Genomic DNA, 23,457 nt, shown 5'->3' on the forward strand with positions numbered 1-23,457 from the left:
ATTACCTGTGTGTCTCCTTCCAGCACTCTTTGCAATCTATAATTTTCTTGTTTAATTAAGTATTGTCAATTTTCCCATGAGAATATGTGCAATGTGTGGGCAGAGGCCATTTTTTATCATCTCTGGATCCCCAGTGCCTGCCACACAGTAGGTTGCTCAGCAAATACTTGTCAAATGAATGAATGAATGGTAGGTTGGAGTCAGCTAATGAAAACATTTGTATGAATGACTACTATTATTTAGTATGAACCATCTTTAGACAGTGACCACAGATAATATGAGCAAATCTGTTTTTTTTTTAAATGATTGAATAAAGTTATCTATGTTTTATATTTTTCCAGAACAGGTTTACTATGCTGGCCCTGTCAATAATCCTGGATTTATAGTCCCTGAGGTAAGGTTTTGTTATTTTATCTTGTTTTGTTTCTTAATTGTTGTATTGATGGATTTCTTGAAGAATGAAAAGAGAAAAGGAAAAAGAGATAGATGAGGAGGAAGAGAAGGGGAAGGACTGAGAGGGAAGAGGAGGAAGAGAACAGGATTAAATAATTCAAAATGTTTTTTATAGACGTTTATTAAGAAAACCCTTTCTTAATGAAGCTGTTACTTCTGGTATAGCACCTAGCACATAGTGGGTACTTAAAAATGTTTGACACCCTGCTTCTGTCACTTCAGTATTTAATATTTTATGTCCCTTGGGACCTTTGGGGATCTTTGGGGTCCACTGAGAGGAAGGCCAGGCTTCTTTTCCAGCAGGATGGTGGTGTCCACAGGAATTCCACGTGGCTGGAGCTGCTTGGGGTGCGTGACAGATCGCCACTTGGGGCTCAAGCAATGCTTCAGAAAGTTTGGCAGTGCAGAGAAGGCAGATACACAAACCACAGTGTCCTAAATGTCCTCCCAGTTACAGTCGCTGTACTGTCCATGGGCACCCATCGAATCAATCGAGTGCCCATGTCCTGAGTATTCACTGGTGAGGCTCACAGCTAAGAGGAGAATTTTCCACCAGTTCCTTTCTGCTCAAAATAATGTGACTTTATTAAGTGGCTGAGTTGAAATATAGCAGTGACATGAGCAATGAAGTTTCAATATGATACTCCTGAGAGAATTTTAGGGAACAATGTGAAAAGAACCACAAATAGGTAATAGTTAATCTGTTTTTGTTTTGTTTTCAATTTCACCCTTCCAGTCTTCCAATATAACTCCAGCAAGGGGTCTCCTTCTCCACAAGGAATCTCTTTAACTTAATTTCTATGCTCTGATATGTTTTCTTTCTGCCCCAGCCTCTGGGCTCCTGAGTTTAGAGGATCACCTGTCTAGACTGCTTCAAACCCTCGCAAGGCTAGGACTTTCCAGCCTTCCCCTCTGGGGTTCTTCTCCAAAGTTGTCCTCTCTGGCCTCTAGCCATATGAAAATTTTACAAGGAAGGAAAACTCAGAATCCCTTCACTTCTAAAAGTATAGGATGTGGACCAAAATTCTCTCAAATAATTTTTTTTTCTTTAAATCTTTGCAGTTTGAATTCTTTCTCTTTCCCCATTTTCCTTCTGACTCTTCCCTCCCCCACCACGCCTACACCCCATTGTTGTTGTTTGTTACCATTCAGTCCAACTCGTGGTGACATCACGTACAACAGGATGAAATCTTCCCTGATCCTGCACCATCTTCATGATCGTTGGTATGTGTGAGTCCACTGTGGCTATTACGCAGTGCCTGCCAACCTAGGGGGCTCATCTTCCAGCACTATATTGGACAATACTTTCTTGTGATCCATAAGGTTTCTTTGGCAAATTTTCAGAAGTAGATAACCAGGCCTTTCTTCCTAGTCTGTCTTTGTCTGGAAGCTCCACTGAAACCTGTCCACCATGGGTGACCCTGCTGGTATTTGAAATACTGGTGTCATAGCTTCCAGCATCACAGAAACCTATAAGCCACCACAGTCTAACAAACTGACAGACAGGTGATGTGTCCTCCCCACTGTAGACTGACTTAAAATTTGCATTTTGCATTAATGGCTTAAAAGAAAAAGTTATTAGCAATTGCTATGAAATAGAGCAGAAAATAACTTCTTAAAGTCATAGCATCCTTTTGAAAGAAAATGTACCAGAAATGTAAGAAAGCTTTACTGCCATCACCTAAGATATTTGGGGGAAGCACAGTGTTAGCACTTTTTCACCAGAAACAATGCTCAAGGAGACACTGCCCAGAGCGAGCGCAGAGAAAGTAGCGTGATCCCCTGACTCTGAGCCTGTGGAGTTGAAGGATCTACCAGACTTTCATGCCTGGTTCTCCCACCTCATCCCCTCCTGAGGCCTGGGCCAGGGAAGCAAGAACCTGCTAAGTGCTGACCTGCCCCGCAGCTGCTGACACTTGGACAGACCTAGCGGGACACACAACCCCTCTGGGACACAGCAGATACGCAGCGAGGCAGCCCCATGTTGGCCGCACACCAGCCACAGCAACCCAGTCCTCTCTGGCCCCCAGTCAGCCAGCACACAGAGACTTGGCTTTCCTAAAACGGGACAGAGACACTGTCAAGTCTTTGGGTTTAAAAGGCCTCCCTCTTGCCCCCTCCTCATACCAAGCCCTTGGAGCTGGGCTCTGGGCTAATGGCGGCCCTTGCTTGGCCGCAAACGTTTCCACTCAGCACTCAGTCTTCAGTCCCTAGGTTTCCTCTTCTCTTTAACAAGCCAGCCCCCTGGCCCAGAATGGAAGTCCTTCCTGTAGTCCTGTATCTTTATGTGGCTGCTGTTTTCTGAGTTAGACTTTAGAGATACTCTAGGCTCCCAACGCACACAGACAACATCTTGTAGGCTGCTGAACTACGGAATTACCAAGAATCCCACTACCAATCCCTGGCTCGACAACTCCCTGCTCTGCAGGCCTGCAGAAAGATGCTCCTGTCATTTTCCTGCTCTGCCTCTTCTGTCCTGCTAGCATGCCCCTCCGGGTGCCTACAGACTGGCCAGCCACCTAAATACTCTTGCCCCTTCTAATCTCCAGTCTATGCCCTCCTTCCTCCAAATGCTGCATCCCTTCCTGGGCTCATAAACCAGTGAAGAAAAATTCATTTGGTTTTCAATAAATGTGTAGTTATGACTTAAATGTATGTGAAGAGTTAAAAGAAAGTTAATTATTATTGTTATTAAACACAGACTCCCAGATGACTTTGAGTTGACTTTTACCCATAATTAATTCTCTAACTTTCACACTGGTTTGGCTAAACTCCTAACACTTCTGATGAAATTATAGCTGCTCAGTACCAGCAATAAGACTCATGGGAGCCTACAGATTTACAGAAATCTTTGAGTTGAATGATGCCTTAGGGTTATTCTAATCAATCCTCACACCCAAGACAGCCTCCAGAGGATCTAGAATAATACACCTTGCAGTGTTGGGGAGTCCACACTCCCAAAGCTCTGCTAATTGCTAGAAGGTTGCTCTCTCCTAGCAAAAGCTCTGTCTTGGGCAACTTTCATCCAGCGGTCTTATTTATTCCTGCCCTCTGGCCTCATGCAAAATAAACCCCTTTCCTGTTTTAGGTGACAGGTAGTTCAAAGATTTGCCAGGAGTTCCTTTCCCTGTGCTTCCCCCCATCCCCCACCCCTCTCTCCTCTTACTTCTCCCCTCCCACCACCTGCAGTCTTGTCACCTCCAGATCAGGAAGTCAGCAAACAGGCACACCTATTGCATGGCCTGTAGGGTGGGTTACCCTGGGGCTTAGGCAGTAAACACGACAAACTCAGCTCAATGGCTGGGTGCTTTCTGCAGTTTCTTATACTGCATGGTTATCAGACTGTTCTTCTCCATGGTTCAGTCTCTGTGGACTGCTCATCACCAGAAAGGAGCCCTGAGAGGCTGCAGTACCTTTCCTGACAGAGCATTTGGGTTTTGTGCCACTGGGTATTGCTCCTCCGGTGGTCTTCTCTATCTCAGCAAATGATGCGGCATCCTTCCAGTTGCTCCAGCCACAGTCCTTGGAGTCCCTGTTACTCCCTCTGTTTCTCTTCCACCCACCTAGATTTCCTCAGTAATGACACTGGCTCTTCTTTCAGCATCTATCCAGAATTTGACCCCTTGTCACCACCCCCTCCCACCTGGATTGTAGCCACAGCCTCTTCCCTGGTCCTGCTGCTCCCACCCTCCCCCTGTGTCTCTTCAACACAGCAGCCTTACCAAAACCAAAAACCAAGCCCACTGCCATCAAGTCGATTCCGACTCATAGTGACCTGATAGGACAGAGCAGAACTACCCGAAAGAGTTTCCAAGGAGCACCTGGCAGATTCGAACTACTGACCTCTTGGGTAGCAGCCGTAGCACTTAACCACTACGCCACCAGGGTTTCCATAGCAGCCTTAGGGGCCCCATTAACATGTGGGTCACACCTCTGCCAGACTCTCTGAGGGCCACATCCCTTCAGGGTGGAGGCCAGAGCCCTTCCTGTGGCCGTGAGCCTGGCTGCCCTTCACATCTCCAGCCTCAACTCCTCTCACCCCGCGCAGGGTGAGCCCCCTTGCTGTTCCTCACAGGGTCAGTTTCCTATGCTGGGACACCATCCCCACTCCCACACCTCCTTGAGATCTTTGCCCAAAGGCTACCTTCTCAGCCGGGCCTGCCTTGACCTCCCTGCTGAAAATTGCAAACCAGCACCAGCCCTGCCCCACTACCCACTACACCCAGCAATCTCGGTCCACCCCTCCCTGCTTGATTTTCTCCATAGCAATTATCACCGTCTACATTTTTACATACCACGATATTGGATTATAACGTGTGGTTGTCTGCCTTTCCCAACTAGACTGTAAGCTCCACAGGGCAGGGGTTTGTCTGCCTTGTTCTATTTTCTCCCCAGAGGCTACCACGGTGCCTGGACACAGAGAAAACCATCAGTTGCCATGAGTTGACTCCAACTCACAGAGACCCCATGTGTATCGGAGTAGAACTGTGCTCCACAGGGTTTTCAATGGCTGATTTTTTAGAAGTAGATTACCAGGCCTTTCTTCTGAGCTGCCTCCATATGGACTTAAACCATTAACCTTTCAGTTAGTAGCTAAATGTGTTAACCATTTTCACCACCCAGGCTCTCCTGTGCATAAACCAAACAACAAATTAGTTGCCTTAGAGTCAGTTCCAGCTCATGGCAACCCCATGTGCGTCAGAGTAGAACTGTGCTCCGTAGGATTTTCAAGGCCATAACCTTTCAGATGTAGATTACCAGGGTTTTCTTCTGAGGCACCTCTGAGTGGGTTCAAACCTCTGACCTTTCAATTAGTAGTCAAACTCTTAACCGTTTCTGCCAACGAGGGTCTCCTGTACATAGAAGGTACTCAAACATTTACTGAGTTGTTGATTGTCTAGTGGTCACATGCCTAATGCTTCCCCTCTGTCTCTGGCAGGGAGAATACCAGGTCTTGCTGGAACTGTATAATGAAAACCATTCCATCGTGGCCTGTGCCAACGCCACTGTCATTTGCTCCTAATGGTGTCCTGCAGCTCAACAGCAGTCTGTCTTGTGGAAACTCCAAGCTCCTCAAACAGAACTTACTGTGTAAGAAAAATGACAGAGAGAGGCTGTACACAGACTGTTCACTAAAAAGCTTGGGCTAATCCAAGCCCCAAAACCCAACCTCCCCAAGTTCCACAGTTGTAATTAAACCCCAGAGATTATCAGTGTCTAAGGAGCCTCGTGTTGGTCTCTAAGCAGTGGCAAGGGTCAGTCGTCCTTCTCTAATTGGTCACCTCACAGCGGTCACCTGCTTCTCAGCTCCTCAGGGGCCCTGCTCCACAGTCACCGGGAATAAAGAAAGCTGGCCAGCCACTGCTGATTGTGGGCTGTTCAAAGAGTCTCTGCACAGTGCTGTATTCCAAGTGTAATTTCCTCCTGATGCCGGCACAATGCAAGCAGTCCTGAGAAATTCCAAAGGATGATGACCAAGCAAAAATGAGCAGTCTAGGAAGATGGGCCATTCCTTCCCCAGGCAGGAACCTAAGCCCCAGGGCCACCAGGGCCGAGAAGTGATGAAACCTCATGAATAGTGGATTAGTCAAGGTAGCGTGTGTGTATGTGTGTGTGTGTGTGTGTGTAGAGAGAGAGAGAGAGATTAAAGACATTGATTTTCTGCAGTTGTATGGGCTGGGAACTCTGAAATCCGTAGGCAGATTGAGGGCTTGAAACCCCAGCAGCATTTCCATATTACATTCTTGAGGCAGAATTCCTTCTCTTGGAAAACTCAGCTTTTGCTCTTAAGGCCTTCAACTGATTGGATCAGGCCCATCCACATCACTGAGGGTAATCTCCTTTACTTAGAGGCAACTAATCGTAAATGTCAATCTCATCAACAAAATACCTTCACAGCACCATCTGACTAGCGATTGACCAAACCCTGGGCAGCACAGCCAAGCCAAATGGACGCATAAAATCAGCCATCACAGACAGTGGCATCATAATCTCACTTGAAATGAAACCTTGAGACCAAATGCTCACTTCATATTCATCCCGGGAGCATGACTATGCCTGACCTCGGGGCACGATGGCTCTCATTCATTCATTAAGTGAAACACTTTGCACACTCATGCGCCAGGCACATGCTCAGCTCCTAGGACACAGAGTGTGCAAACCAGAGTCCCTGGCCTCATGGAGCTTACAGTCCCCTGAAATATTCCAAAGCTCCATGTCCCCCAGTGGACACATTCATTCACATAGAGCTACGCCATCTTCCGAGCCCTCGATAAAGGGCAGGTGGCCTGTCCCGAGGGCAGAAACCATTTCAGCAGCCCCACCTCCTCCTTCACCGTCACTCCTCTCCCGGGCTGGGCAGAAACACTTGGTGGGCACTGCAGCCCCTCAGCCCTCCTGTGCCCTCCTCTCACCCTCCCTTCCAGCGTCTCTTGTTCCTGCTAGGGGCTGGAGTCAGGTGAGTGGGTTGACTTTATCATTTGTAGATCTTTTATATCCATAAACATACAGCTATATTTGAGATCAAAAGATGAAAAAAATCCCCAGTTCAAAAAATTCCAGTTGCTATTCATCACTGTGACTACTTCAAATAACCAAAAAAATAAATAAAAACAAAAAACCAATCCAGTTGCCATCGAGTTGATTCTGACTCATGGCGACCCAATGTGTGCAGACTAGAGCTGCTCCATAGGATTTTCAAGGCTGTGACCTTTCAGAAGTAGATTGCCAGGCCTTTCTTCTGAGGTGTCTCTGTGTGGGTTTGAACCACCAACTTTTTGGTTAGTATTCGAGCACTTAACCATTTGCACCACCCAGGGATTCACTGACCACTCCCAATCACCTGCTGCCATCGGGTGGATTCTAACTCACAGCGACCCTATAAGACAGAGAAGAACTGCCCCACATGGTTTCCAAGGAGCACCTGGTGGATTCGACCTTTTGGTTAGTAGCTGTAGCTCTTAACCACTACACTACTAGGGTTTCCAACGGCTCCAAATAGCAGGCCATAAAATGTCTGGTGAACCGAAACATCAAAACCAGCATCTAAGGTTTTCTGGGTTACGCGGAGAAAAAATTACATCAACGTCCTCACCCAGGCCCATCATGCTGGGGAGAAAAGCCATACCATGGCTAGAGCAGGCTCCAGAGGGAGCCTGGAACACGCATGAGGTGATGACACTGCTAAGTACACAAACAGCAAACGGAATTTCTGACCCTTCGCCACCGTCTAGCTGGAGGCATTCACCTGGCTCCCTTGTCAGTAAACACCTCTGCATCTAGAAAAGGCCCTGGCTAGACTCTGTGAGGCCCTGGGTGGCGCAAACAGTTAATGCTCGGCTGCCAACCCCAAGGCTGGAGGTTTGAGTCTACCCAGAGGTGCCTCCAAAGAAAGGCTGTGGGACGTATGTCTAAAAAATCAGCCATTGAAAACCCTATGGAGCTCAGTTCCACTCTAACACACATGGGGTCACCATGAGTCAGAGTCAACTCAATGGCAACTGGTTTAGACTCTGTGGATGCAACATGTTCTGTCAGCTTGGGAGGGTTGTCACAGCCTTCCAAGGACATATGCAGAGAATGGGAAATTAGGCTCACTTTTTATTTTTCTAAAACCCAGCTGTTCCCTTCCCTGTCCCTTCCCCCCACGCTATCTTAACACTGACTGAAAGTGTGTGTGTGTGTGAGAGCGAGAGGGAGAGAGGGGAAGTATCAGATGCAGCAGGTTTGAGGTGGACGTGGATTTCCATATATACCCTGGAAGCGGCGGAGTACACCGTAGTTGCACTAGAGGTGTGATCTAAGAGGCAAAAACAATGTTTTTCTCCCCCCCAAATATGTCCTTCACGTCTTTAAGTATTGCTATCAGATTCACCCTTGCAAGTTGTGAAAGTGTTTCAGTGCTCAGAAATAAAATACGAACAGCCCTGGTAAGAGAACAGTCAAAACCATTGTCATTATTTAACACTCCAGCAGAGCACAGTAACCAAGACCAAGTTTAACTGCTACCCCAGAAACCAGGGGGCATTTAGGGGGAGGTGCACAGCCCTAACCAAGCTTTCTAAGGCCAGCTGTCTGCGGGTGTGCTGGGTGGGGATGGGGTGATGCGTACACTAACAATCTCCCAAAGAACCGAAAGTCTAATCCTCTCCTCCACAGAGAAGACTACTGTTTCAGAAACAGCATCCAGCAGTCTAAACATTTCTCTATAAACCTGCCTGGGGGAAGAAATAAATCATTTGGTTAAAGACTATGTATGCTATCCCTCCAGAACCAAAGAACTCTGGAAGTCAGCCAACTCTACTCTTTTTGGTGCCCACAGGCCCTATATTTTGAGGGAAATTTCAGTCCCTTTTTTCTATATCTTTGAGGAAAATTCCAGCACCCAAGGGAAGCTTCATTAGGTGGGGTCCAGGCAGAACGTTGAAGCAGCTTTGGAACAGTGTAATGGCATCACTTAGAACGTTCTTGGCTACAAGTAACAGAGAGCTCACCTCCAGCCGACTTACACACACAGGAACTCGCTGGCCCCCAGGACTGCTAACCCCTGAGGAGCCCGGGCTTGAGCCTGGTCTGCTGCAGGGGGTCACGCTGTTGTCCACCCGTCCGTGTCCCTGCAGTGCTCTCACCTTGGCCCCCCTGAACACGAACTTCACCCTCAGACAGTGTTTCAGCCCTTGGAGGCCTCACATCTACATTGTCCAAAGCACAGAGGGCAAGAGAACACCTTTCTCCTTAAAGCCCTGCCATTCATTCTGATTGGACTGGCTCAAGTCACATGCCACCTCCCAACCAATCGCTTTGGCCCTACCCTGATTGGCTTAGCGCCACCTGTGACTCAGGAGTTAGCGTCACAGGAGCCAAGCCTACGGCTAAGAGGAAGCCAGGCAGCTGGAGAGGGGCAAAGGGAGTCAATGGAAAGAGACGCTGGGAGTCGAGAGCTTGGAGTCTAGAATTAGACAGGCCAGCTTTTGAGCTCCAACTCTCCCCCAGCTGTTAACTGGGTGTTTTCATTTCCTAAGGCCGCTGTGACAAATTACCACTAGCTGGGTGCCTTAAAACAACAGTTTATTCTCTCACACTTCTGGAGGCTAGAAATCGGAAACTGAGGTGCTGGCAGGGCTGTGCTCCCTCTGAAGGCCGAGGGGCGTCTGTTCCATGCCTCTCTCCTAGCTTTGGTGGTTGCCGGCAGGTCTTGGCGTACCTGGGCTGCAGGTGCTTCACTCCAGTCTCTGCCTGCATGGTCATGTGGCCTTCTCCCTGTGTGTCTCCGTGCTTAAATTCCCTCTTCTTATAAGGACACGGATCATATGGATTAGGGCCCACCCTATTCCAGGACAACCTCGTCTTTACTTGATTAAGTCTGCAAAAAGTCTATTTTTAAATAAGGCCACATTCACAGCTCTGTGATGCAGTGATTAAACACTAGACTGCTAACTGAAAGATCGGTAGCTTGAACCCACCAGCTGCTCCCAAGGAGAAAGATGTGGCAGTCTGCTTCTGTAAAGATTAAAAAAAAAAAAAAGTTGCTGCTGAGTCGATTCCAACTCCTAGGGACCCTACAGGACAGAGTAGAACTGCCCCCATAGGGCTTCCGAGGAGTGGCTGGTGAATTCAAACTGCCAACCTTTTGGTTAGCAGCCAAGCTCCTAGCCACTGCCCCACAGCCTTGAAAACCCTGTAGGGCAGTTCTGCTCTGTCCTATAGGGTCCCTAGGAATCAGATTCGACTTGACGGCAGTGGGTTTGGTTTGGTTTTTGATTTATTCAACCCAGTAAATTCCATAAGCCTCAGTGTCCTCATCTTAAATGCCAGCTGTGAAAATACCGGCTTTATAGAGATGTTTTGAGAATCAAATGAGGAAATGTGTGCAATGTGCTTAGAACAGTGCCTGGCAGGCAACTCAATAAAGGTCAGTGATTATCGTGGTAGAGGGGGTGCTCTGCAGAGCTAAAGCCAGGTTTCCTAATTTACGGCCCCAATCCCTGCTGCCTCATTGGAGGCCTCCCACAGAGCCGACAATCCTAGCCACCGAGCCCTTACCCACAAGCCCACACTCCCTTTCCAGCACCAAAATGGTTCCTTGGGACCTTGATTTCTTGCCAGTTTGACTGGCTTTATTAGATCTGGGATGGGTGGGGGCACGTTCAATGAGCTATAAACTTGGACCATGAATGCTGAAGAGAACGTAAGGGACACATTCAAGTACCACTTTCTACAAGACAGAAATGTTAGAACCAGGCCAAGAAGGCTTATGAAAGAAAATGTGTGTATTTTTTAATTAAACTTGTTCCCTACAAAAAAAGGACACACATCCAAGATGTGAAGAATTAAATGTAACATCTACAAAGTTAACAGCTAGGTCTGCCTTCAGAAAAAGTAACCCAAAATAACTAGTGAGAGAATTGACAGGGCCGCATCCTGGCCCCACACAGGCTTGTTAAGAAGGGGAGCTTGTCATCACAGCTGGTCAATTCCAGGTTTGAATCTGGCTACCTTTTTCCCAGTCTGCAAAAGAAGTTCCTCTGTCTAATTTCCGGTTCATTTTATCTGGCAGCCAGAGTCCCATAAGAATTGGAAAAGATCTATTTGATCTTAGTTTAGAAATCACTTCTGGTCCTGTCCTTCATCATGCCATTGAAACCTTGGGACTGAACCCTTCATCTGCCGTCAGATGTACCAGCCTAAAGTTTTTTCCAGCCTGCTCACCCGTCTTTCTCTTAAAATGTGAAAAAGCCAGGTTCTCTCATCCAGCACCTTGATCTCCTCACTCCCCAGGAAAAGACTGCATGCATCAACGTTGCTGCAGCTGAAAATAACGACTGCTTCTGCCAGCTTATACTTTTCTGGATTCCCTGAAACCCAACCAAGAACAGGAAGAAATAAAAACATCACTGCCATCCAAGCCTTTACCATTGTATCCCAGCTTTTCTTCAACTCAGAAGTGGGGAAGAAAATTTGAGAAGGGACCAGAGAGTGTATGCAAATGATCAGAGGGAGGCAAGAGGTTTCCACATGAGGACAGACTAAAAGACTAAGATGTGTGAGTATGAAAGACACACCTGAGAAGGGAGTGAAATAATAGTAGTAATAATTTTTATAAAGCCAGTGCTTATTTGAGCATTTCCAATGTGCCAGGCATTGTCTAAGCACTTTACCTGCAACCTAAAAAAACACAAAAAACCAAACCCATTGCCACTGAGTCAATTCCGATTCATAGCGACCCTACAGGTCAGAGTAGAACTGCCCCATAGGGTTTCCAAGCAGCGGCTGGTAGACTTGAACTGCCAACCTTTTGATTAACAGCCATAGTGCACCGTAGCTCTTAACCGCTGCACCACTAGGGCTCCAGTAACAACCTCGTTGTTGCTGTTGTTCTTAGGTGCTGTCGAGTTGGTTCCGACTCACAGCGACCCTCTGTACAACAGAATGAGACACTGCCTAGTCCTGTTCCATCAGTAACGTGATGGCCTCATGTTATAGGAGAGGAGGTTGGGGTTTGGAGGGTTTGGGTAGTGTGCCCAAGTTTACACCGGCCAGTGAACACTAACACAGCAAATCAGTGAGCTGGGATTCCAGTCTCTAACTCCGCACCCCTGCTCTAAACAGATGCTGCCTTGACAGTTTGGTTAGAGATCATATAATAAGGAGTACTTTATGTTTTTATGTTTTTAGTTGTGGGCTTGCAGCATTATTAACTCAAGCAGCAAACAGGCTAAAAATAAAGGTAGGCTATAAAGGATTTGGAAACCCTGGTGGCGTAGTGGTTAAGAGCTACAGCTGCTAACCAAGAGGTCGGCAGTTCAAATCCACCACACGCTCCTTGGAAACTCTGTGGGGCAGTTCTACCCTGTCCTACAGGGTCGCTATGAGTTGGAATCAACTCGACGGCAGCGGGTTTTATAAAGGGCTTGGAAGTAGTGGTGGTTCAGTTGTACAATTCTTGCCTTCCACGTGGAAGACCTGGATTCAGTTCCTGACCAAAACACCTCATGGGCAGCTACCAACCATCTGTCAGCAGAGGTTTGCAGGTTGCTATGATGCTGAACAAGTTTCAGCAGAGCTTCCAGACTAAGACAGACTAGGAAGAAAGGCCTGGCAATCTACTTCTGAAAATTGTTTTTGTTGTTGTTGTGTTCCATCAAGTCGATTTCAACTCATAGCGACCCATGGGACAGAAAACCTTGGCCCACAGGGTTTTCTTGGCTATAATCTTTACAGAAGCAGATTGCCAGGTCTTTCTCTCGAGAGGCCACCTGGTGGGTTCCAATTGCCAATCCAGGATGTGGCCCAGACAGTTCTTTCACTAGCTATTTTGGGTTACTTTTTCTGAAGGCAGAGGTAATTGTTAACTTTTCAGATGTTCTTCACATTTTATATGTGTGTCTTTTTTTTTTTGGCAGCGAACAAGTTTAATTTTAAAAAATACACAGATTTTCTTTCACAGGCCCTCTTGGCCTGATTATAACCTTTCTGTTTGGTGGAGAAACTGGTACCTGAATGTGTCTCTTAAATTCTCTTCAGAGGTCATGCTACTAACTGGAAGGCTGGAAGTTTGAGTCCATCCAGAGGAACCTTGGAAGAGAGTCCTGGCGATCTGCTTTGGCAAACTCAGATACTGAAAATTCTGTGGAGCACAGTTCTACTCTGACACACATGGGCTCATCATGAGTCAGAGGTGACTTGATGGCAGCTGGTTAGAGAAGAAACTCCAAACTAATGGCAATTTATAAAATATTAGATGTTTAAGTGTACAACAAAAATGAAATTTGTGGAGAACATTGTCCTAGCATCACAGATATTAATAGCCAACATCTATTAGTCAATCACTTGAAGTTTTATTGTGTCCCTGTCTCTCCAGGCTCCACAAAGTCCAGATATGGTCTCAACTTCAGGTGCATGAGCCAAAAGCCATAGAGCAAAGATTCAGATTAGCAAGTTAACTGGAAGCCATGATTTAGATGATTCCATGGGAAGACACATCAGAGTTGCCGTGGAGTCAGGCTGTCTGTGTGGCTTGGACTCTGTGGGTAGCTCCAATGTGTACAATTGACTTTATTCCAAAGAAACAGATGCCCTGTCATGCAGCATGCCCAAACGCCATGTTGGGGACTACTGCTAGCAAGTATGGCACCTTCTTGTGAATTAGAAAAAGGCACCCCTTAAGTGGAGCCAAAGTCAGTGGCCCATGACTTTCCAAGCAGATGGCGCCTTTGTGGGAAGAAAAGGGATACCCTTCCTCTGGGAAGACACAGGGCTTGGCAAATAGGGCACATGCTGGCCAAGGGTCCCTGTGCAGTCCACAACCTACACGACTCTACCCAGGGGCTCTGGCCAAGCTTTGGAAACGTCTCCAACCACATGGCATATGTTGCATAAGGGGAACTTTCTGCTTCAAGAAGATATGGTTTCCTACCTGATGATGATGGCCCCTCATCTCTTCACCCACCCTGCCCAGCCCCACTCACCACTACCAACCACCCACTAAAAATAAGGGGCCACCATCATTAAAAGTTATTCCGGAGGCAAAACTGCTAAGGGGAGTAAACACATCTGCTTCCTTAATCTTGCTTGCTCCCTGCCACTCTTCATATTTACTGGGAACTGGCTTGGTCCATTGTAACCAAAAGCCATTAACTTTCTTGCTCTGTAGTAGTCTTGTTCTTATCCAGAAAACTACTACTCCCTCTTTTAACGCCCTTGCTGGTCAGAGTTTTGGAAAAGCACTTCCTCCAAGAAGTTGTCCTTCTCTGGTTCCCAGGGTTAAGAGTTTTTTTTGGGACCCCATAGCACCCTTCACATGCCTCGACCACGGCACTGACCGCATTATACTGTGCTTGCCTTTCTCTGCGTTTATCTCTCCCACTAGGACACAAGCAACCTGAGGGCAGGGACCCAGCCTTGTTCACCCCCGAGTGAATCTCCAATACTTAGCTTAAAATATTTGTTGGATTAATGGCATGAGGAAGAAAAATAACATTGATTGTATGCCTATGGTCTGGCCAACATTGCTACATGGATAATTTTACTTAATCTTCATTGCAATCCCGTGAAGCAGGTAGTATAATCCCCATTATATAAAGAATTTGGAAACAGAGGCTCAAAGAGAGACCGCAGGGCAGCCATTGGTGAAGCCAGGCTTAGTCCTGTGTGCCTCCAACACTGAGAGCCAAATCGTCAAAGTGGAAACGAGCATAGGTGTGGGGTACAGGAAGACCTCCATTCAGCCCACCTCCACCACTGTGGGTCCCGTGATCTGCCTGCCATCACCTGTTAAGTACGGACAAAACCAGAATCTATGTCTTTTTGCCATTGGAGATATAACAATTACCAAGCAATGTCTCCCACAGAGTGACAAAAATACCTTAATAGGATATCATGGTACCAGCCTGACACAGTCTTCCTAAGAAGCACCCATAGGGACAGGACCACATTCAGTCAGAAATGGGGTACACATCTTCAACTGACCTCTGTGAAAGATGGGCCTTTTCTTGCAAAGCCCACCTGTTCTTTTGTTTACGAAAAGCCATCTGTTTCCTAATTCCCCTCCTCCAGTAGCTCTCTGCTCAGACACAATATTCCGATCAAAACAGGGATATCCTGGAGCAGCTGGCAGCCCATGCATTTCCTCTGTCGTGGTATCTCATTGCCGTGAGCTCTTGCCATCTGTTCCTTCCTTGTCTTTGTGCCTATCATCAAGAGAGGTCTTTTACACAGACAGGTAACAATGGGGCCCCTTTAACGCAGCCATAAATCACAGAAACCCTGTAGAGGGGCTTTCTGTCAAAGGACGCCCTACCTAGGAGAAGAATTGACTATCAGGTCCTTAAAAATCTCCAAGACAGGAAAATCCATAATTTTGTGAAAGTGTCTTTCAGTAACTAGTCTGAAGATCCCCCATACCTGACTTAAGCACCACTTTCTTTTTTCCTCTTTGCTAAAGTTCTCTAAACTTGAGAGCACGGTGCTATAAAAAGACAGGTCAGGGTTGAGTCTCAGCTCCTTCCTTTTCTGTCTGTGTGATCTTAGGTGAGCTACTTAGTTTGTCTATGCTTCAGCTTCTCATGTGTAAACTGGTATAACAGTCTCTGCCTCACGGCTCGTTGCGTGGGATATGCAACATGTCGAGTTTGATAGGGGCCCGATAAATACACCTAATCCTCACTTACTATCTCGTTATCTGACATGCCGTATTTACAACAACAGTAAAAAATCTACTGACTGTTTTACACATTAATGACATATGTACGACAGTAACAAACTTCAAGTTGTAAGGTAAGAGTAACTCTGGCTGTGATGGTTAAGATTATGTGTGAACTTGGCTGGGCCATGATTCTCAGTGGTTTAAACTCATACCGGTTGCTGTCAAGTTGATTCCAACTCATAGCAACCCCATAGGACAGATTAGAACTACCCTATAAGGGTTTCCAAGGAGCACCTGGTAGATTTGAACTGCCTACCTTTTGGTTAGCAGCCAAACGCTTAACCACTGTGCCACCAGGGCTCCTCTCGGTGCTTTGGCAGTTATATAATGATGTAATCTGGCAGGTATGTAATGATGTAATTTGGCATTATGTAATAATGTAGTCATCCTCCATTTTATGATCTGATGTGGTCATCCTCCATTTTCACATACTGCTGATTTTGCTAAATGACCTGATCTTTGAAGCCTATCTTTGTTGATAGGTGAGGAGAGAGTGTATTATTTCCTTTCCCCTTCCCTTCTTCCTTTAAGTCAGTTTTGACTGTTTGCATTAAAACAGGTGCATAGTATTATATAGAACATTAGAACAATTTTAAATATACGCAAGAAGAAAATGTGACTTTAAACTCACTAATGAACTTAAATATTAAAAAATAGAAAGGAATTCATTCTGAATCTATTTTCCTTAGTGGGCAAGGAAAAGAAAATGGATCCCTGAGTGTTTAATATTTGGAGTACACATCCCAATAACCTAAGATTGTTACAAAGCTCTCAAAGTTTTGTAAGTCTATATTCAGATTTCTTTGATCCTGAAATTTTGACCAACGACGGCACTGGGTTCTGGGTGAAGCTATAATAAAAATTTGTTCAAAGACATTCTTTAAATTTTTCTCAAGACACTTTAGTCCTTGTAAGGGTAACAGTGCCTTTAACCGAGGCTGGAAACAGGTCCAGACTCTCTTAATGGTACAGGAAAATATCTCTTATTGGAGATATACAGAGAGTGGAGGCCATGGCCTTCTTGTGCTTCATCATGCTGAATGGGCTTCTCTCTCTTTCTCTCTTTTCCCCAGAAATGAAGCAGGAGGCTGAGCGTGCAAAGCAAGCCAGCTGATCTGCCCAGATACCCCAGAAGAAGGAAAACACAGAGAAGATGACACTACACTTAGAATCTGTGGCCTTGAGCACCTGGACTCTGAACTTACCAGAAGTGGTTTCTTCAGTCCAAATGCTTATTATAGGCCTACTTTTAGGTATTTTCTCATAAATTAGGTAATTTAAAATCCACGACTACCCTGTGAAGTAATACTACCTCCATCTTTAAAGAGATTTTTGTTGCTGTCGTTTGTTTGTTTTAAATGAGATTTAAAGACACTAAACACATTGCCCGTTTACCATGATGGAGACTAATACCTGGTCAGAGTAATATCGGTGGAGCTGTTCTTAACAGAACCATGTCTTTGATAAAGCATGGAAACCAAGCATACGCATGTTAGGCAAAGGGTCAGCCCTCCTCCCTAGGGCTGTTGACCAAGCTCTGGAGGAGACCTGAAGCAAGGCCATGCTGACTTGTGTGTTTGGGGCAGCATGGTGCCCAGGCCCTGGCCTGGTTTGCCCTTCCTCCCCCTTGGGCACACATAGTGCAACCTGGCCACTTGTGTTTCTCCAGGGAGTGTTCACTGCGCCTCTCCCACGACACCCTGTGATGGAGGCTGGGGATACAGAGTGAATAGGTGGACAGGTGTAAGCCCCCAGGGCACTTCCATTTTGATAGGGAATAACAATAAGTAAAGCACAAAATATGACCAGAAGACATTATGGCACCCAACTATGCTAGTGTCGTCTGGTTGCTGTACACATCACAGATCTATTATCTTACAGTTCTAGAGGTCAGAAGTCCAAAATGGGTCTCAGTGGGCCAAATCAATGTGTCAGCGGGGAAGGTTCCTTCTGGAGGCTTTAAGGGAAAATCTGTTTCCTGGTTCTTTCCAGCTTCTAGAGGCCACGCAACTCCTTGGCTCATGGCCCCATCTTCAAAATGTTGCCTCTCTTCGCGCCTCTCATCCAAAGTCACATCTTTCTCTGAGTCTGTTCTGTCTCCTTTTTCCACCTCTAATGGCCCTTGGGAATCCCTGGTGGCATAGTGGTTAAGTACTACGGCTGCTAACCAAAGGGTTGGCTATTCATATCCTCCAGGCGCTCCTTGGAAACTCCATGCGGCAGTTCTACTCTGTCCTATAGGGTCACTATGAGTTGGAATCAACTTGACAGCTCTGGGTTTGGTTTTGGTTTTTAATGGCCCTTGTGATTACACTGGGCCCACCTGGATTTTCAAAGTCCCTTTGTCCATCTCAAATAGCCTGCTCCCGGGTTTCAGGGATTAGGATGTGGGCATCTTTGAGGGGCACTTATTCTGCCTACCATACTAACCCAGATTAGGGGGCACAGTCCAGGTTCCCAGAGGAGGTACTGACTTCAGCTGAGACTCTTCCCAACTGAATCCCTTTTTAAATTAAAATATTCAAGTCCAGTGCTATCAAGTAGCAACAAATCACAGATAAACGAATTGTATGTCCTTGGTTTTTAAATGCGCAATGCATTTATCTGAGCTGACAAAATAGAGTATAAAAGTTTTTGTGGGTTGTTGATTTTTTTTTAAATTTTATCATTAAATGAAACAGAAACACTGAGAAAGTGTGCACTCTTTAATCAATTCTTACCTTGTTTTATACTAGCTCTAAAGCATATTGTTATTAGTTTTCATCAAGTCAGCTCCTACTCTTCGTAACCCTGTGTGTAAAAGAAGGAAATGTTCCCAGTTCTGTACCATCTTACCGATTGCTGGTATAGTCAAGTCTATTGCTATAGCCACTATGTCAGTCCATCTCAATGAGGGCTTCCCTGGCCTTTGCTGGCCCTCCATTTTCTCAAACATGATGTCCTTCTCCAGAAATCTGTCCCTCCTAATGACATGTCCAAAGTAAGACAGTTTAACTGTTAGACACTATTCTGTGACCCATTGAGTTCGTATTGGCTCCTTTGCAGAAGTAGATCACCAGCCTTTCTTCCTAGTCTGTTTGAAGCTCCATTGAAGCCTGTCCACCATGAGTGATCTTGCTGGTATTTGGAATACCAGTAGCGTAGTGTCAATCATCACAGCAACACATAAGCCACCACAGTGTGACAAACCGACAGATGGATGGTAGGCCTAAAGCTTAGGTTGGTCTAGATTGTCAGGCCAAGTGCAGATGGCACAAAGGCCAGGCTGTCCCCAACATGCCACCCACTGCCTTGTCATCTATGCCAGGCTTTCCTTCTTTTTTTTCCTTTTCTCCTCTAAGTCTCTCATTTCAATTTGTTTCTCAGTAGCTCTTTGATAGCTCAGCTCTCCTGCACATCTGTTGCCATAGCATTTCCACACTAATGGCCTCTCCTCAGAATTCCTGGGCAGCGCAAGGCGACTTGCATGACATTTACTGATATGAAGGGACCCACAAAACTCCAAATCTTGCCTTATTGTCTTATTTTAGGCAATAAATTCAGGTCGTTTACACACAGCTCCTTGTATCATATATGCGCCCCTGGAAATTTACATTTCTTTTAAGCATGTCCAATTTTTAGTCACGGCCTGTCTTCCGCCCTTCTTTTTGTTGAAAATAAGAACACAAGTCTCTCTAAAGCAGCTCAGCAGACATGAACGGAGCCAGCAAAGAGATGAAACCCCATTGAAAAGAGCAAGCAGGGACTGGACAGAGCCAGGGCCCAGCCCCAGGAGCTCCAAGGGCCTTCAAAGCCCTCCTAAAGCACAGGTATGGGAACGGGATAACCCTGGTGGCAAGGAGAGAAAGGGAGATATCGAAGCTGCTACAAGACGCTCAGCTGCTGCCATGGCTGGTCAGTCACATGGCTTTGCACAGATATAGAGAGCTACAGATAAGAGGAAAAGGCTAAGTTCTGAGATGGAAATCAGTAAGCCGTAAGACTACCATGCGTCTGTCAGTTTGTCATACCGTGGTGGCTTCGTGTTGCTACGATACTGGAAGACTTGCCACTGGTATTTCAAATACCAGAAGGGTCATCCATGGTGGACAGGTTTCAGCAGAGTTTCCAGACTAAGACAGACTAGAAAGAAGGACCTGAAAGTCTACTTATGAAAAAACTGGCCAGTGAAAACCTTATGAATAGCAGCAGAACATTATCTGATATAGTGCTGGAAAATGAGCCCCTCAGATTGGAAAGCATTCAAGATATGACTGGAGAAGAGCTGCCTCCTCAAAGCAGAGTCAACCTTAATGACGTGAATGGAGTCAAGCTTTTGGGACCTTCATTTGCTGACATGGCATGACCCAAAATGAGAAGAAACAGCTGAAAACATCCATTAATAATCAGGACTTAGAATATACGAAGTATGAATCTAGGAAAATTGGAAGTCATGAAAAATGAAATGGAGGGGACCTCATACCACCAAGAAAGCAGTACCAGGAGCAGAGTGTGTCCTTTGGACATGGGGTCCTTGTGCCTGAGAAGCTCCTTGGCCAAGGGAAGATTTGTGGACGAGGACCTTCCTCCAGAGCTGGCAGAGAGAGAAAGCCTTCCCCTGGAGCTGATGCCCTGAATTTGGATTTGTAACCTACTAGTCTGTGAGAAAATACATTTCTCTTTGTTAAAGCCATCCACTTGTGGTATTTCTGTTATGCCACGTCCCTGCTGGCACCTCAGAATTGCTTGGGGGCTGGGATGTAAAAGAATGGAGGAAAGAAAATAAAACAAAATAGGGATTTCCCCCACTTTCCCTTAGAGTGAGGAGATCCTTTCCCACTCCTTGAGCCTGAACCAGAGGCTTCTCCTAGAAATGTCTCCATGCCAATGCCCCCTTCCAGCTTTTAGGAAGTGTGGAAACAAAGCCAGGGGATACTGGTGGGGAAAATAAGGCCCACTGATCACTGGTTCAGCAGTCCTTCGAATTCTGGTCTTCTTGTCCAATGCTACTTTTTACTTCTCAGAGTCCTTAAATAGCTACTCCTGGCATTTTGTTGGTGTTTAATAGATGAATTCACTGGGAGAGACAGGGTGGAGTGGGCTCAATCGCCCTTAGCCACAGTCAGAACCCCCACACTACAATCAGAGAAATCTCCCTAGAGCACAGCACTGGTCATGTCACCGCCCTGGTGAGAGTTCCCAACAGGCTCTCCCACACCCAGAAATTCTTCAGCCTGTTACACCAGCCTCCTGAAATGTGGCCTCTCTTCCTCACTCCAGCCCCTGGCCATACCCATATGTCACTCAGCTCAGCAGCAACACTGGACCACTTGCAGTTCCTGGAACTCGACATGCTTTCCTGACCTCCCGGCCTTTTCTGGTGCTGTTGCCATTGCCAACATGTTCTTCTCCCCTCTTCTCTGGAGGCTTTCCTATAGGTCTTAGTGGAGATGGTGCTTTCTCTAGGACACAGGTCCTTATCCACAAGAATGCATCAGCCTTCCTTGCAATAAGCCTCACTGCACTCTATTACAGCACTTGGTCACTCTCTGCTGTAGTCGCCTGTTGATCTATCAGTCTTCCCCACTAGAACTGTGAGCACTTTGAAGGCAGGCCCTGTGTTTTCCCTGGTGGCACAGTGGTTAAGAGCTCAGCTGCTAACCAAAAGGTCAGCAGTTCAAATCCACCAACTGCTGCTTGGAAATCCTATGGGACAGTTCTACTCTGTCCTATAGGGTTGATATGAGTTGGAATTGATTCAGTGGCAATGGGTAATGTAGGGTCTAGCACATAGTAGGTTCTCAATCAATATCTGTGGGATTGGATTTTGTTGGTATTGACAGTGTCCCTGATAACCACCTGCTGTTTGGTCTCTGTCAGGAATACACTCCACCGTGGATCTTGGTCAGTGATACCTGCACCTCCGCAAAACCCACTGTCTGAACCCCAAGTTTAAGTTTTTCAGCAATCTTCAGACTCACATGACTGAGTGCTGCCCCTCAAATAGCTACCCTTGACCTCAGTCAATACTGTGGAATTGAATTGCATCAGTATCCACAGTGCCCCTGGGAAGTGAATTTCTTTCCTCTGAACCTCTGCCTCTTTTATCTGGGCCCCTAAAAATCACCAGATATCAATAAAGTAGACTAGTGTTTCCCCATCTGTCTGCTTAGACCAGCGCTATCCAAATGACTCTGATGAGTGACCATATACGTAACTTTAAATTCTCTGAAGCTACATTCTAAAAAGGGAAAACTGGCAAAATTAATTTTAATAATATACCTTATCTAACCCAATATATCCAAAATATTATTCTCTCAACATGTACTCAGTATTTTTTATAAAATTATTAGTGAGACATTTTATATTCTTTTTTTTAATACTGACTTCAAAATCCAGCGTGAATTTTATTCTCGCAGCACATCTTGATTCAGATTAGCCTCATTTCAAGTGTCCAGTGGCCACATGTGGCCATTAGATCACATATAGGACATCGAGTGACCACACCATAAATTCTGACCTGAGTTTGGGTATTACTACTAATAGTGACAATAGCTAAACTTACTGTGTAACTGTAATATACCTAGTGTTCCATTGTGCCCCTAAGACTTTCCATGCATTAGCAACCTTAAAGCCCACAGCAATCCCATAAGGTAGGAACTGTTAAAATACTAAAAACCAAACCCACTGCCTTCAAGTCAATTCTGACTCATATCGACCCTACAGGACAGAGTAGGACTGCCCATAGGGTTTCCAAGGAGCGCCTGGTGGAATCGAACTGCCGGCCTTTTGGTTAGCAGCCGTAGCTCTTAACAGCTATGCCACCAGAGACTGTTGCTGACCCCATAATGTAGATGAGGAAACAGTCTCACAGACAAATCACTCACCCAAGTCAACACAACTGGTTAGTGACAGAACCAAGGTTAGAACCAGACTTGTTAACACCAGGCTCGTACATTCATCATTGTTCTTAGCCAGTTGCTATGGAGTCTGTTCCAACTCATGGCGACGCCATGTGTGTCTGAGTAGAACTGGGTTCCACAGAGTTTTCAATGGCTGACTGTTCAGAAATAGATCACCAGGTCTTTTCTCCAAGGCACCTCTGGATGGATTTGAACTTCCAAACTTTTAGTTAACTGTTTGCACCACGCAGAGAGTCCGAAACTCCTCTACCCTGTCTCTTAACCTATGGAGTAGTTAGCAAACTTATTCGGTGTGCTAACACTAAGATGCCACATGTTGAAAACATGCGTAAGGTCTACAAAAATGTATGGATAACATAGGCAGAAAGTTTTAATGAGTAAATACACGTTTTGAAAGTGATCAGAGAGGACACCATAGCCTTCCAGAAACTGTCCCCCTGTGCCAACGCCAAAGAAGGGTCCTGGGTGGAGTAAGCCACCAGCCTGGGCGAGAGTAACATTTGTTATGTTCTTATGCTTTGAAAGCTTCGGAAAGAGCTTAGAGGAAGTTTCTTTGCAACAGATTTTATGGACAATTAAAATCGAGCTGGTTTCCTTCTTAGTCCCTTCATTCAACAAACTCTGTCAGCTTCTGCAGCCAGTGCTTTCAGCCTGGCACATGCAGGGGGTTGAGCTACTTTTTCCAGCACCACTTTCAAGGACTTCTGCATGATGAACCCCCGTGGTTTCCTTCTCTCGTCCTTGCTAACCAAGAAGGACAACCTCTTAGCAGCAGGAAAGTTACATCTGCTACCATCTTCACAATATGGAATAAACAGCATCTCCCAGTAACAGTACTTAAACTTTTCATTTTGCCATGATTTACCCTCTCGGAAATATTTACTCCTTTAAACTTCCGAG

General features: G+C 45.9%; 1 protein-coding gene across 3 annotated transcripts in view; it reads left to right on the forward strand.

Moving 5' to 3' along the window:
* Positions 1-17,157, forward strand: part of LY86 (lymphocyte antigen 86) — a 91,154-nt gene extending 73,997 nt beyond the window's left edge. Inside the window, exons 4-6 of one of the 3 annotated variants that reach the window (XR_007517181.1) lie at positions 342-394; positions 5,393-5,544; positions 16,729-17,157. Coding sequence is in view for 2 of the 3 variants with exons in the window: in XM_049882899.1 (XP_049738856.1) it covers positions 342-394; positions 5,393-5,476 (137 nt within the window). In the remaining variant the exon portion in view is untranslated. Of the gene's footprint in view, positions 1-341; positions 395-5,392; positions 5,670-16,728 lie in introns of those variants that run through there. The other 2 variants (XM_049882926.1, XM_049882899.1) reach the window with 2 other exon arrangements.
* The last annotated feature ends 6,300 nt before the right edge of the window (positions 17,158-23,457 follow it).

Source organism: Elephas maximus, chromosome 1, assembly GCF_024166365.1.
Source record: "Elephas maximus indicus isolate mEleMax1 chromosome 1, mEleMax1 primary haplotype, whole genome shotgun sequence".
Taxonomy (NCBI): Eukaryota; Metazoa; Chordata; class Mammalia; order Proboscidea; family Elephantidae; genus Elephas; species Elephas maximus.